Source organism: Stegodyphus dumicola, chromosome 8, assembly GCF_044657685.1.
Source record: "Stegodyphus dumicola isolate Sdum_Otavi_A_Nest chromosome 8, ASM4465768v1".
Lineage (NCBI taxonomy): Eukaryota > Metazoa > Arthropoda > Arachnida > Araneae > Eresidae > Stegodyphus > Stegodyphus dumicola.
This window is the reverse complement of record NC_140775.1, coordinates 133,668,768-133,685,905: the sequence shown is the minus strand read 5'-3', so window position 1 is coordinate 133,685,905 and position 17,138 is coordinate 133,668,768. Positions and strand designations below refer to the sequence as shown.

The 17,138-nt window shown below is 31.2% G+C and overlaps 1 protein-coding gene across 1 annotated transcript in view; it reads right to left on the bottom strand.

The window, feature by feature from the left end:
* The window catches only part of LOC118205050 (uncharacterized), a 47,983-nt gene that overhangs the window by 2,556 nt on the left and 28,289 nt on the right, over positions 1 to 17,138 (bottom strand). The window contains exons 9-11 of the mRNA XM_085823031.1: positions 13,830 to 13,898; positions 9,676 to 9,696; positions 1,028 to 1,135 (exon numbers count right to left, since the gene is read on the bottom strand). Coding sequence (XP_085679157.1) covers positions 1,028 to 1,135; positions 9,676 to 9,696; positions 13,830 to 13,898 — 198 coding nt within the window. The remainder of the gene's footprint in view (positions 1 to 1,027; positions 1,136 to 9,675; positions 9,697 to 13,829; positions 13,899 to 17,138) is intronic.

The following is a 17,138-nucleotide window of genomic DNA, read 5'->3' as shown; positions in this document are numbered from 1 at the left end:
ATATTTAGCCATTTTGGCTGCATTCCAAATACGCATACGTTTGGAAGTATGCACTTTTTAATTTTTGATATGAGTAAGGAATTAATGCATGAGCTGCAGCTGTGCAGAATAATTAATATTTTTTTGTGACCTGACTAATAATAAAATATGTTTTCTAGTGAGGTATATCTTCTGTATAACCTCATACTAGGAATTATTTTATTTAGTTATCGAAGAAATCTCAATACATATTCCAGATCTCTGTAACTCTGCAATTATTACCCTTCTAATTTACTAATTCTAATTATTACTTTTCTTCTAACATTTTGCATTAGATTGATTACATTTTAAAATTATTTTACTTCCAAAATGTAAATAAATACTAACTGCGTACTGAAGCATGTTAAAGCACTCGAAGGTCATATATTAAGGAGAAGAGCATTATAAAAGAATCTGGCTTGTATTGTGTTACACTTGAAAACATCCGCAAGAAATCTATAAGGGCAAACCATTCCACTGCATGGAGCTTAATCTGGAAAAAACTCTCATTATTTTGCATATAATTAATAACAGCGGTAAATATGACCACTAATAAGTGTTAAGTAGTTTCAAACGTCTAATCATGGATTACATAAATATTAATGAAGTATAATCACTGAGAATTTTAATTCTTGAAAAATATCCAAAAGCCTTTCCTTTCCAAAACATTTATTTGTATAGCATAGTCTTTACATAAGATCCAATTAATTATGGCCACCAGAATTCGATTAGAAATTACAAATGTATTGCATATTAATATATTATGCAGATTTTTAAATATGTTACTACATCTTTTAATTATTTACGAAAACGGTAAAAATGAATTGAAAATTGAAAAATGCAATGTTTCAGTTCCAAAAATGTGCATTCCGATCGTTTTTTTTTTTTTTTTTTCTTTTTTTTTTTTTTTTACATGCGCTTTTCATTGTGAAAACAGAAAAATGCTGAATGACTACTATTTACAATATGAAAACTATGCTTATCGCTTATTAAGAGCTAAGAACCTTACCCTGTCGATAGGGACCTAGGTCTTGACGAGTTTCCCGAAGAAACAGGTGACAGTGATAGTCGTGCTTGAAAATGTTGCTGATCGGAAGGACTTCTTAATATCTCTCGCCTAGAAAAAAGAGAACATTCCTAAGTTTCGAACGAAAGAAGGATTAAAACTAGCAAAACGAAATTTAAAATCATTCAATAGGTTTTGAGAGAAAAATTGTATTATATCTGCAAAGATCATGTTTCTGCAGTTTCTGAGAAAGTAATAAAATCACATTAGTATTGCCTTCTTCAATAGCACATACTGAAAATTTTTATTACTAAGGGCTGCGAATGAAAATAATTTATTGTTTTACGCAGAGGTTTATATAAATACAAGTCCTGGACTCTTGTATTGTGTAAATTGCGCTGATATTCTGCAAACTACTCTTATTTTGCCTTTAGAAAACATGGTATCAAACATGATTTGTACTGCAGCTATTAAATAATCTTGACACCAAACAAAACATAAACATCAAAATTGCCATCTTTTAAAAGTTTAATTGCAATTAAAATCTTAAAGTTTACTTTAAGTGAGTATTTTGTAACATAAGTAAATAAATACCGTACTAAGGACGAACGAACCATCACACTACGTTTGCATTACCTGAGTTATTTACTTTGAAATGAGGTCAAAATTGAATTGAAGTTAAACTAACGTTCAGATGTGCATGTAAGCTTTTCTCTAGAAAGAAGATGCTAATTAAACACACCATGAATTAAAATTATTCATTTATGATGACATATAATAAAGGTGTGGAACGATCTGATTTATTTATTATGGAAAATGATGCTTAAAGAAATTAATAAACAAATATTGACACCAAGATATGTAAATCTAGGAAACTTTCAAAACATAAACATCAAAATTGCCATCTTTTAAAAGTTTAATTGCAATTAAAATCTTAAAGTTTACTTTAAGTGAGTATTTTGTAACATAAGTAAATAAATCTGATTTCTATGAAACTATTTATAATTTATTGATCAGTTCCACTTACGGGGAGACCTTAAAAGACACGTAATGCTAAATTTAAAGGTAAGAGTAGTACAAGACTGCATAATGCAATTTACTCTAACAGGCTAACTCAGAACCTACACCGGCAGGATAATAATTTGGCGGCAAGAATGCGAAACTGATGTCCAAGGTTAACAGCTGGAAGAAATAGCAACGTGCACGCACAACAATGAAACCTCGCTCTGACTAAACATTTCACTACATCAGCTTAAAAACCATATGCAATTACATCAAACACAGAGCTAAATTCATTTTATTTTCTATTTTAACGGCGTATAAGTGCAAAGTATGGTCTCTGCATTACCAAAGATAATAAGCAGAAAGAAGAAAAATTAGCATATATCTCCATACTGTGTTACCATGGAATAATTAGTAATCCTTCTTGATCACAAGCATAAAGAAATCCTCAGAGTGGTTTCTTCTATTAAAGAGGAGCAGAACGCAAAAGGTCATTACCTATTGTAAAAACCAGTACTTTATGTGGAATTGAAACTCTGACTAATTCCATACTTCTTAAGGAGAGAAATTTATTTGATTGCAAGTTGCATGCGGTCCAACTTACAACTAGGCAGTGGGATACCAATAATCTGAAATGAGGAGAAGGGCTGATCTGTTCAATAACCATTTATGAACCATTCTGAAGATATAAGCGGTTTCAAACGGAATTCATACCATTTTAAACAAATTCTTAAGCCCTGACTTTCCCAAGGCCAACGGCAAATTTGCACGAAGTTCAAGAATTTCAGTAGACGTTCAGAAAAATTCATATTAAACTGAACTAAAAACCTGTCAAATTTTGTATGTATATACTGCATATAAATATTTTTTTAAATTAATAAATTAGTAACTTCCTAGCATTCGAACACTGATGGGATTTTTAAACTTCTGCAAAATTATTTACTATAATCTGCGAATTTGTAATGAGTTCTGGAAGGGATTGTGTGCATAATATCCTGTAATAAACAATGTACTTTGATCTCCGTCGCAAAATCGGTTACGTTCTTTATGTGGGGTACCATTGTATTAAAAATACCATATCTATTGACAAAGGATTTAATATATTTTATTTTCTTCAGTGTGAAATAAGGTGCATCAAGGATTTGAATAGGTAATTAAAAAAATGTATAACAAAATCTTCAGGCAACGCGAGAATGGGGACTTCATCCTTTTTTTTTCTGGGAGGTTTACCATACTGAAGTACTCCCTCGATTCATATTTTAGCCACATATGTAATTTGATAAGGATTTAAATAATAAATAGCCAACAGCATTTTCCTAGAAAATTTTGAATTTTTAAACACAAATGAGCTTTACTGCATTTTATTTTTCTAATATTCGTGAATTGATTTTATTCTTTCTATCCAAAAATAAGCTTTAAGAATTTAATCAAGAGAAATTCAAAACAGATCTTTCACAGCTTGAACTATCGTTAACAGAAGCTCGCATGTCGTCTGCTGTCATACAACTATCGTATGTGCATGTTATTTCACAGATATCCACAAATTTGGCATCTGTTATCAGAATGTTTAATTGAGAGGAATTATATTTTAATGACTTCATTGAGTAAGTTTAATGAATATTTAAATGTCTCCAAGACTGTCTTTCAAATTTTAATGAAGGGATCGCATCATCATTAAAATCTTCATTGATTAAGATGTGCTGTATTGTTCGAGTCCTAAACAGACGATAAAGTATTTAAAGAAAACTCATCTCGAGAACATGCAATTTAGATAAGCTTTAATAGATGAAACATTCTTCAGTGTGAAATAGTGAACGTGCATCATTTAAATATACATGCACTGAATATGTCAATGGCTGGCATTTGGATTAACACAGCAGTTCACTTTAAGCAATTTTGATAATTGTAGTCTAAAATTTAAGCGTTACATTTTAATTGTCGAAAGCATATGTAAAGGATAACATTTATTTGCTTATAGTAAATGAAAATACAAAATTCTAATTTTAGCTTACTATAAGGTACACACAGATTTATGCAAAGCAAAATGTAAACAAGGAAGTGGCATGAATAATTAGCAAATGCTCAAATAAACAAGGCATAACTGCAGACTTAGAATAAAGTATAAGCTGAAAAAGAAGGACAGTAAACAGGCTAGTTAGTAAAGAAATATTAGAAAAAAATCGTAAGTTTTAATTATAAAAATTTGAAGTTTGAAAAATTCATATATGCAGGTTTCATCAAAGTAGCACAGGTTAACAGAAATGTTTATTCGAAGTCAAAAATATGCAAAACTACAGTTCCAATATGGTTAGTAGAAACTGAAAGTTGAAAAAAATCTAGGTAAGAAAATAATTAAAAATAATACTGATTATATGAGTTCCTTGTTGCTTATGAAACTTGTAGTGACCGATGAAAGATTTGCAGTAATTTGTTTTGACTGTGCGAAATCCTCATTCCTTGTGAAACCTGGTTATGGTTAAAGATTTCCCGCGATTTGACATCACTGATTATACGTGTTTCAGACAAAACTTTCCAGCATTTATATAATAAAATGATCGTAATTATTTTGTTGTGGATTACTATCTGATTTCTAAGTTAACAAAGATGCTCTAACCTTTCTAGAAGCGTAAATTATTATTTAACTAAATTTTCGCTATTCATTTATAGGTTAATTTATTTTTGCATCCATCTTTCATCCATTTATAGGTTAATTTATTTTTGCATCCATTTTTCGTCCATTCATAGGTTAATTTATTTTTTCATCCATTTTGTGTCCATTTAAAGGTTAATTTATTTTTGAATTCATTTTTCGTCCATTTATAGGTTAATTTATTTTTGCATCCATTTTTGTGTCAATTTACAGGTTAATTTATTTTTGCATCTATTCTGTGTCCATTTACAGGTTAGTTTAATTTTGCATCAAATCTGTGCGGTGTTAGTGCACTTACCATCGTAAACTAATTGATTATATAATTTGTTTAGATGATTGGCAAAAAATGATGGATAACAAATAAATTTTAATCAAATGGGACAAATACATCTGCGTTCTTAATTCTTAATTTGACATCTAGTTAACTTTTGAATGATTTTAGGACTTCGGAATTACCACATCAACTATTTTGGGACTTCTTGTTTAGAGTAGGTCAAAACATTTGTTGTCATGGGGTCAGATATAAATATCAAGGAGTTAAGTTATTTTTATGTATAAATGTTAATACTGAAATATGAGATATTGCTATTTTTGAGAAAGGTGTTATACGCTTTTATTGAAATAAAGATTTGATATTGAGTGTCAGACAAACTGCTAAATAATTTTAAAAATTCACAATTAGTTAAATCTTTAGGCAGATTGTCAACAATCTAATGTTTCACGAAATTATTGGACCTCATTCGATGATTCGCAACAATAAAAAAATCCGTGAAAAAATATTGTTATATAACAATATATAACAATAGTTAGAATAATTTATTTTATATAATATTGCTTTAATTTGTAACTGATTTATAACGCATTTAGTTCACAGGCTTATTGAGATTAGCTAATTTTGGATTTGACAATTTGTACCGATATCTAAACTAAATCTCTCATCCCACTATGCATTTCAAATATCGATTTTGATATCCCGAGGGGTTATGGGTTTAACCACGAGCAAGGCCTCGAAAATGAACCACATGCCCAGCATCATAATGTAACATATGATACCTTATACTAAGCCGAAATGTTGTTAAAGCGTTAATTCAGTTGTGGGATACACACGGTTTATCAGCAACTGCACTTCAAAGAGCACACGCTCTTTGTGGCGAACAGTGTTTGACCGTAAATCATGAATACAGAAGCATTACATGCGCACTTCAGATAAAATTTAATGCAGAACAAGTGCTGTTTACAAGTACAACCTATTCATTTGTAACCGCATTATAATTCTGCATTGTTTATCGTAATGTTTACTGAAGGGATTTAAAAGGATCATAACATTCATAAATAAGAATTTTCACTCTTTTATTTCCTGATTTATTAACTGCCAATTTTTATATAGTATAGACAAGTGGTTCTCAACCTTTTTTCTCCATGCACTCCTTTCACTGTTGCTAGATGATTATTCCCCTCTCCCTTCGCAAACTAAATACGTATGCATTTAATTAAATTTATATTATTTTTAGCGCGTTTCATCAATTAAACAAGAAAAAGTATTGAAAATGCTGATAAATACTAGAATTTGAATAAAAGTACTTTTATTCATTCATAAACTTAAAACTAAATACTTAACAGATAAACAGAAAGGCTGACTGCATTCGCCTACCCTGAAGCTGTTAACCTCACCCTCGGAGGGGAATTTCTAACTGGTTGAGAACCCCTGTTTAAGTACTAGCTGTTGCATTATGACATGTTCCTAAAACTTACGGCATTAAAATTATTTTTATACTATTTGCCTAATATATGCATTTCCTAATATTCGCCAAAAGCATCCCAGCTGCCATTTTGATTATCTTTCATTGTTTAATTTCTTATAAGCATGTGTAAATAAATTAGTAGTAAATGATAGGCTAATTTTCATATTATTACCAATAGGCTAATTTTTATATTATTTATAGGCTACCATATTACTTCTGTTTAAGAATCAAAATTTCGGCAAATCAATTTGATATTTTGCAGTGTGTAAGTGATAAGACAGAAAAGCAAATCAGGCAGTTTTTATCACAAGAAACATGTATTCTCGAGGATTGTCCTTGTCTGTGATTAAGATGAACCTTAACATCTACGAAACTGAGTCATTTTGAACAAAAGAAGTCCACCAAGCCTAGGGAAAAAACGTAGGAAATAAGCCTAAAATGAATTCTTCCAATTGGATTATCTGATTTTAAATGACATCGCGTCACAAAGTTTTAAAGAACTTTTTTACAGAAATTTATTGGAACAGATTCGCTAATAACAGGGCGTTCATTAACATCGATAATATGGTTCATTGATATTCATAATTCATTTTGTTTATAATATGATGTTCAACCTCGTATTTGTAAAAGCCTGATTGACATTTATAATTAATAATGTTGAAATAAATAATTTGAAGAAAGAAAGTTACTTATTCTTGCTCAATACATCTTAAAATGAATCAGAAGAACTTTGTCTACAGGATAATTCTGAATACGTATTTCTCATGTCTTTTGGATTGACAATGTGTTTCAATGGCGTCCGCCAAAAACATCGCGGACGAAAACGTCGCGGAGAAAACAACTCAAGGTGAAAACGTCATGGTACAAAACATCACGGGAGAAAATACAGCAAAGGGAAAACATCGCAATTCTAAAACATCGTGGTACAAAATATCGTCGTCGAAAATAAAGCGGTTCAAAAACTTCGCAGTTTAAAAACATCGCAGTCGTAAATATCGTAGCAAAAAAAGTACCTATAAATTGTCGTATGGCGATAACATCACAGACATGCGTTTTGAAGGCGTGCTTTAATAATTGTAAAAGGATACTCGCATAATATTTGTGAGCGTAAGATGGAAAGAAGGATAATTTTTACTTCCATATTTTTATTAACTAATAAATATTTGCTGAAAATGTAATATGGAAACTTAAGCCTAGAAAATTAATGTAACTTATAGCACATAATAGAAATTTAAACTGACATAGTTAACTAACAAGGGTCATTAATAAATTATTTTTTATAAAGTTTTACTAGTAATTTTACATGAAAAGTATAACCTAAAAAAGAATAGAAAAAGAAAGATTAGTAACTGCATGACCTTATCTATAAAAAATTGCTAAGTTAATTATGAAATTATTTTCTTCACTTTTGCTAATATGATACTCTTGTAGTGAAAATTATTTCTTGTTCTGTTTAAATTTCTTGTTCTGTTTTTTTTTTTTTTTTTTTTTTTGTCTTTAAATTTATTACTTAATAAAAACTTAAGTGAGTATCCATTTATAATTATTAAAAACGTATGTCTGCGATGTTTAAAGGGTAAAGGTAAAAGTATGGGGGACACCAGCGATGTACCATAGGTCAACTGGTAATGCCTTCCCATACTAACTCTTTGAAAGGAAAAAAAAAGGGGGGGTAATTGCAAGTTTTATAAGAATTTGCATAGACTGAAGCTTTTCAAAAGGTCTAAAGTTTGCCTATTATGGTACATCGTGCAATTCCACAGTACGCCCCGCATCCAGTATTTATTAAAAATAATGCTGTAGGGCATAAGTAGATTACAAAATAGTAGGAATACAATTTGAGATTCACAAGCTAAATTGAACATCTGATTTGGTGCAACAAAAGTAGGAGATAAACATAATTAATAAACAAATAAACATAATGAGATAATTATCGTCATGCGATGATTTGTAGGTACTTTATTTTTTACCACGATATTTTCGACGACGCTGTTTTTAAACTGCGAAGTTTTTGAACCGCTTTATTTTCGATGGCGATATTTTGTTCCACGGTATTTTAGAACTGCGATGTTTTTCTCTTTGCTTTATATTCTCCCATGATGTTTTGTACCACCACATTTCCGCCTTGTGTTGTTTTCTCCCCGACGTTTTCGTCCGCGACGTTTCGGCTGTAACCGTTTCAATGTGTCTTGCTAATGCATTATTTGACTAACTCATTAATTTACGTACTTATTAAATTTTGCGCACATACACACGGTCCCAAAGAAAACTCATTAAAGCAGCCTGATTATTTTTCTTTGAAAATTTAATTTTGAACTATAATGTGAACATCGTGATGAAAGTTAGAGGGCTGAAATTACATTAAGCTTTCTATATTGAGGTCTTGAAAACAATATTTATTCTTGATGCCTACTATGAGCACTGGATAAAAGCATCTAGTGTTCGTAGTAGACCTGTGGTTTCCGCGGGATCCAACAGGTAACGTCCTGCGTGTTCTGAATTCTCGTCAGTCCTGTCATCGCAAGAGATTTTCCTCATCATTTTTGTGCAAGACTTACTTGGACCATAGCCCTTTCTTACCTCTGAAGCGATTTTAAAATCTCGAAAAACTGACACAGAATCATAGAAGAGCTGAAAACGATAATATCGAGAGTGTTAAGGTGGATTTCAGCAGTTCAAATCAAGCGATACCGAGAACTTTGAGCTGAGACATCGTTCTGTATTTTTTCTAACGGCAAACGTTTTGAGAAATTCATCTCATAATTTCCTTTATTCTCGTTATGTAAATAATGAATATTTGACATAACGCTTTTTCCTTTCGTTGATCATCAAATTTTTAATTTCGAAACCATGTGTAACACTCGGTACAAAATAAGAATAAAATATTTTGCTTTAATAATCATTTAATAAGATAATCATTTATTTTAAATCTAGACAGCAGTAGTTTATTTTACTGAAGCTATATCATTTAGAGGAATTTTTATCTATCACAAAACTGTCTTTTTTTCTATAAATCCATTTGTTTATAGAAATTTACGAAAAGAGTGACATTTAATTAAAAAAATAAAAAATCATTTTTATGAGAATTGCGTAAGTAAATATTTTATTAGAAAACATTTAAAACTACGGAAACTTTCCCATTCCAGGAAAGAATGTTTATTTTTGAATTTAAAAGAAAATATTAAACACACATGAGACCGATATGAGTCTATAACTTTTCTACAGCTGTAATAAAATAAATAGGGATATTGACTTACCTCAAAGGATCTTCCATCACCCTAAAAAGAATAAAGTGTTTGTAATATTGTAAAATTATAAACTTTAAATATAGGAACGCTGTTCACAACGCATTTTGATATACTTAAGCTACCAAAATAAGAATAGAATATATATATATATATATATATATATATATATATATATAAGATTAAAAAATATGTAAAACAGCTTTATAATTGAGTTTAATAATAGGCTCGTAATTCATCATTTTTAATATGAGTATTTCCTTTCTGTATTCTAAAATCAGTAATAGCGTTTCTGAATTGCTCCATCTTTATATTAATCAACGTCACAAGGCTTGCGTAATGCTGATGACGTAGCCAATTCGTAACTTGAACTCAAATTTTGAGAACTAAAATCTGTCTAACTTAAATCAGAACCTTCTCTTCCATATTGGATAAAGGCGCACTTAATTTCTACCTTTGGACGCTGTTTTGCTGTGCTCTCTTCCTATCGTAACAGTCATTATAAAAAATGTAAATGTTCTGGAAATAGACACGATTAGAGGTCCATGGTAATAATGGCCGAAATGTCAATTTAAATGAAAATGGAATTTAATCTGCCTCGGCTGCTTGCTACTACGTCTTTTTCTCCCCAAGATATAAGGCAGAGAACCATCGACAATCTGTTGCAGATTACTCCAAGTCATCTTATTACATATATATGACTTTTTGTAATCCACTTTTTTATTGGTAAGTATTGCAGAAGGAGTTTTTCAAGTTTTGTGAGTTATGCAAAAAATATTAATTACAGTGATAATTACTTCTATGATAATTAATATTTTGAAGTTTTCCCTGAGTTATGTTTTTCAGAGAAATGTGATGTAAGGAGTGATTCATTGAGATAATATTACTATTAACGTTTACATAGATTTTACAGCTACCGAAGTCTCTGTCGTTAACCTTTTTTCGATGGATTTATGCGAGAAATTATTTCAGAAATCAAGGATAATTTATAACAATCAAATGTTTTTCAAAGTTAATTATGTATTTTACGAGTAAAACAATCATATGACTATTTTCCAATATCACGCAAAATACTATATAAAATGCATCTGAAAATTTAAACGGTGTTTATAAGAAAGAGAAGTGTGGGTTAATTCGTATATTCAAGTGAAGATCGTAAAAGCAGAGTATAGTGAAATTTTCCTCTGTGTACAGTGAAATGTTTCTTTGTGTACCGTGAAATTTTTTCTCATAAACTATTTGTTTGTACTAAACAAACCAACTGTTTCTCACAGAAAAATCTGATAATTTTCTATAAGATAATTAGAAATCCGTTTCACCTTCTGTGAAGGATTGACGGATACACAATGAAAAACCCATATTAGTAAATTGCATTATAATACTGCTAAAAATTAATGAAAACACCTGTTATGGAGAACTAAATCTAAGTTTACAGAAGTTTTAGAAAAATGGTGACAGTACAAATGTATTTGCATCTACATCCGCTTTCTCCTGTCTAATTTCCTGATCATACGAAAATAATACATAGTGATCTTTGACTGCATCTCATGCAGTAGAGGAAATTTTTTATTTGAAACATTTCATAAAATGCACATATGTCAAACTTATACATATATAGCTACTATGTATATGTATAGTAGCTGAGTTTACTGAAACGTATACTGTAGCTAAATTCAGTTTATTACTGTTCCGCCATACTAAAAGGCATTACAAGGATTGACCCTCACCTCCCGTATTAAGTAGGTTGTAGGTAGTCAAAATTCTCCAAGAAGGGTAATAAGCATCTCACTTCTCTCAAAACCCATGGCAGACCCCTTCAGGAAAGATACAGTGTTGAAATTTTAATTCTCCTTTTTCATCCAACGCTAAACCGGCTTCTCAGAGTCACAAATTCCGGGGACACGGAGATCCTCGGGAGGAGTAGACGACTGTTTGATAAACCGCAGTATGGCCAACCACTAGCCATTTTGATGACTTTGGGCAGTAGGAACCGGATATGTGTATTTCTTGCCCCCAGATTCGGGTTTGTCAGAGTATATTACTCAGTATCTGTAATCCCTGGGGGCGTGTACTGTAGCTATGGAGTCAAATCGTAGCATTTTCATAAAAAATAAACCCCAACGCAAGCACTAGAGCTTTTTAACAACTACATCATCACTTCATGTGAACAGATTCCAAATTTAATTATGTATACTTGTATTTATTTTCCAATACACTTTTTAGTAGACTAGTAATTTATACAGAAAATATTGTAGGTGATAACCAATGTGGTTTCTGCAAAGGAAGATCTACAGCAGAACAAATCTTTAACTTTAGGCAAATTTTGGAAAAAAGCTAATGAATATGGCATTGCAACGCACCACCTTTTTGTTGATTTTAAGACTGCCTACGATTCAGTAAACATAAAATATTTAATTGAAGCTATGAGAGAATTTGCAATATCTGAAAAATTTATAGATTTGGTCACCATTACTCTTTCTGAAACAAAACTTAGAGTTAAAATCCAGAATAATCTTTTTGAACCTATTGTTGTTTTAAATTTGCTCAAACACGGCGATGCACTGCCCTGCTTGCTTTTAAACCTTGCCCTCCAAATATGATAAAAGACTACAACATTAATACTCGTGGAACTATCTTTAACAAGTCTGTTCATATTTTTTGCGTTTGCTGATGATATTGACATAGTCTCACGCACTCCCGAGTCACTTACAGAGGCTTTTACATCTCTAGAGGCTGCAGCCAGCAAAATGCATCTAGCAATCAACCAAAATAAAGCTAAATACATGCCATGTGGTAATAACAGCAGCCCCTATTTTGAAATTGGGAATTACAAATTTGAAACTGTTAGTAAATTTAAATTTTAGGATCAGAAGTTCTCTCAATGATTTATTGCTCAAGATCCGTAGTAGAGTCACAGACGCTAACCGATATTTTTTTCAGTCTGAAGAAATGCTTGATATCTAACTTCACTAGCAGAAAAACGAAGATTTTAATTTGCAAAAGCTTAATCAGACTCATTCTCACATACTCTTCTGAGACCTGGGCAATGACAGAAAAAGCTAAAAGTATCATTTATGTCTTTGAAAGAGGTGGCATAAAATGTAACAATATCTGGAACTCTGAACTCTGTAAATCCTTTAAAGAAACATATATAGTAAAATATATAAGGATTCATAGAATTAAATGGGCAGGACACCTGTGCAGAATGGATGAAATTCGAGTAACTAAAAAGATCTTCTCGGCCAGACCATTCGGCACCCGAAAAAGAGGGAGACCTAAATTTAGGTGGCTCGACTGTTTGGAAACAGACTTAAGAATTTAAAAAATAACCAATTGAATGTCCATGGCCAGGGATAGAAGAGCTTGGAATTCGATTCTGATGAAGGCAAGGGCCCATCCTGGCCTGTCTGGCCATTGAAGATGAAGAAGAAGAAGGTATTTGTTTTAAATAAATTCTGCAAAGAATACTCTTCTTTATGCTGAAATCTGTGCTCATATTTACCTTAATACAATCTAGGTTGCAATAGATTTCATCTTTTATAATTTATAAATAAATCAAAAAAGTTATAAATAAATGTAATAAACGGAGTTGCCTAAAACCACTTTCGTGATAAGGCTTCAGATGCTGGTCTCGTTCATAGCATACCTTGGCTTTGAATTTTATCCCTCATATGTGACGTTGGTCCAAAATTAAATTATCTAAAATTTAGTTTTTTCGAAGAAAGAATAGAAATACTGATAGTATAGACTTGTGATAAATAAGTCTGGACTTAAAATTTCATTATTTTTAATTTATGCTTGAAGTCACCTAAACTAGTTAATAAACTCACAAAAAAGTAAAATTTCTTAACTAATTCAAAAACATCGAAAGGAGACATTTAATTTTTATAGCACACATTAGGGATATAAATTTATAAATTTAAAGCCAGATTTACCTAAATGTACCATATAACTTTAGGGAAGATATTAATAATTTGATTATCTAAAAGTTTATATATTTTTTAAATTGCATAACTGTGTAGAATTTAAAATAACTCCTAAATTAAATTATTCAGATAAATAACTGTAATTGTACAGAAAACTTAGTTTTAACTGATTATATACCAGTGCAATGGCAATGAAATTAGAAAATAATATCAGTTAAATTTAAAAAAAATTATACGTACCTAAGTGGATTGAATGACATAATACTTTGAGTTGTATCACTAACCATGTCCTCGTAACTTGATTGAGACCTACAATGAAATTATTACTATTTTACACATAAATTTCAATGAAACGTTTTAGGTATTTTTAACCACAACCATATTAACTATCAATTGTAAAAAATAGCATTCCAGTGTTAAAAAAATTGATAATGAGCAACACGAATTATGAAGAAAGAAGAAGTGGAAGACTGAAGCTCGAAGCTTAAGAACTTAAGAACAGCATTCTGTTTAACTTTCGAAACTATAGTCCTAGAAAGTCAGTCACATTAATCCGATTCTTATAGCTCAGATTTAGTTTCTGTAACACTATTATATTAGTTGTGGTATTTACATTTTTATTACTGAAATACCAGTTAAGGCATTTTATGTGAATTTCAACTATACTAGATAATTTAATCACATTGTAGATTCTTCTAGTATGTTTTGGAATTTCATAGACAGTCGGTTAATAAATTAATTAGATTGGTTAGAATACACTGTAGAACCTAGCTGTAAAGACTAAGCAGCGAATTCTTGCTAGGTCTTCAAAGAACAGATGACTGCAGAAGAAGGTTTAAATAGCCTGTTTATTTGAACTTAACAAAAAATGCACACGCACGGTGCTCACAATCTACCACTACTTGTGGCTAAGTAACTTAACAAAAAATTAAGATGTAAAATCGCTAAAATAAGATGGGCTACACAGCTGGCTTCTTCTTTATCTAAAGCGCTAAATCGGCTGCACACAGCACCAAATCCAGAATATTAATATGATCTAAAGAGAGCAGCTAAGCACCAGCTATTCATATACAAAGCTACTTCAAACAAGCGGCGTAAATTCGGAATTAACTCTACTACTACAAGCTCTTAAAACCGCTGATTAAATACGGATTCCAAACTCACTTAGATTTGCATACTACGTCATTAAAATTTCAATTTTTGAAGGAAACTGAAATCAGAAGGGAAAGGAGTTTCTGAAATTAAAAAATAATTGGTTAGAATAAAATAAGGTCTTTACAACATTTCTTACTATTGTACCAGCTGTAAATGGGAAATAAACAAACCCAAGCGAGTAAATCACTTTCGCGCAGCATATATAATAAAGATATGTCTTTCACACTTTGCTAATGTTTCTAAAAATACTCATAACTGTGTTATTACAGGAATAACTCTGTGTAAAAGGAAACTCCTGTTATCTCTGCCATTTAATCAATATAAGTTTAAATATGGAACATACATAGTGTCTACAACACTACTTATTCAGCCCTTATTTTCGCAATCTTAAACATTTTTACGTTGTAGACATATACTTTCAGCTATAAAAATGTTTTAAACGAAGCAAATATTCAAGTTTTTGTATTCTTAAATTTGAAAAAAAAATGTTTTATGTAAAATACGAAATCATCATTTTATATGTTCCTCAGGTTCCAAATAAAATAGAAAAACGTTTAACTGCTGTATGACAAAATAGTGACGCAGACATTTAATTTCAAAATTTGAAATATTTGACCTCATTCTCAATTTGATTTCATTAGTCTATTAATAAATTAATTTAGAATAATTCGAGGTGACGTTTTTTCCCTTAAATGCCATTTAATAACATCCTTTTTCCATTTAATAATGTCGTCTTTTATAATTTTGTTACATTTGGTATTCCGAGAGAAATTTTAGTTAAGTAATTTATAAGTTTTCTAAAAATACGTTTTTAATATTATCATGAAATTTTATTACTCTAGGCTCATAATCTGGAAATCGTAAGAAATTCATTAACGCACAAATAGTTTTTATTTTCCACTGCTAAAAAAAATGTTACAACTTGACTCGGGTCAAACTAACCCTGTCAGCGTTTTCAACACATGGATTCTTTAAGATTCTATGAATAAGATTTCCATTAAAAAATGATATTGATTAATATGTTTCCCAATAATCTGCCTAAAAATGTTCTTCACATAACCTCCCAATATCAGAAACCGTCTCCAAACTATATTTTATTTTTATTTACGTACAAGTGCAAACATTTCCCTCTTCAATTTATGCACGGTTTTTGAATATGATTCCCTATTTCAATATCAAAAAACTCCGTCAATTTGTTTCGTATAGTAGTCAACATTTTGTGTTTTATTTTTTATAAAGAATATAAAATTTCCCTAAACATTATGTATAGGGACCGGAAGATCATGTATAACGTTAGGTTTCGTATTTTATTCAAATAATGTTTTTAACTTAAAATTAAAAATATATGAATCTTGGCGTTATTTGCAGTATTTTTATGTTTGGAAGTTTAGAATGTCCCATAAGTCTCTAAATATTTTAAAAATTCATAAAAATTGAAGGAATTGGTAAAATTGAATGCAGTTTGCGAAAATGTTGTTCTCCTGAAGAGGGATTTTGGTAAAGAAAACAAAATCGATAAAGTGCACTACGTGAACAGAACGTGAAGTGCACTACGTGAATCGATAAAGTACAATAAGTGAACAAATCACTCATTTTAAGTAAAACTATATTTGTCATGGAGGCAAATATTTAGGAGCTCATCGCTGTTATTCTATGTGTCCACCATCACCATCAGTTATAGTTACCAAGCGAGTTAGAACACCGTTAACTACATGTAACATATCCGAATGGATGCAAGCTATTTTCATGACGAATGGCGTCCTTTAACTGCATCAAAGGAGAAGGGCTATTGCGGTAGACTTTGGACTTGACATACCCCGAAGCTAAAAAACAAGTCATGTTAAGTCCGGCGAGCAAGGGAGTCATACAATTCTAAAGGGACAGCTAATTAATCGCTCTTCGGTGAAAAGCCTTCCTACGAACATCTTCACTTCGGTTGTGGTGTGAAGAGGTGTCATGTATTACTTGGCTGTGTCAAGGACATTACGTTCCAGTATATGCGGCGTAATTTTCTCTTGCAGAAGTTGCAAGTAACATTTTCCAGTAATTGAGCAGGTTTTCAAAAAACAAACCACACAAAACAGTTAAATGCGGTGAATGTAGAGGCTCCTGAGTATAGGCAGGTGAGTTCTCCTTTGCCAGATTCTACAGTTATGAGTACTGACTACTCAATCCCACCAAAAATGAGCCTCATATGTCCACAAAATATTAAGAATCCCTTGTGGACCGTCATCGATTTTCAACAAAGCGCAATCTGCGAATTCATATCGCTTAGTTTTGTCATTTGATAACAGCTGGTGGGTGGACTGATTGCAATTTGTAGGGGTACAATCTTAAAATACTGGAAAGGAGCGGAATACCAATATCTTCGGTATACCAGTGTTATGTGCCACT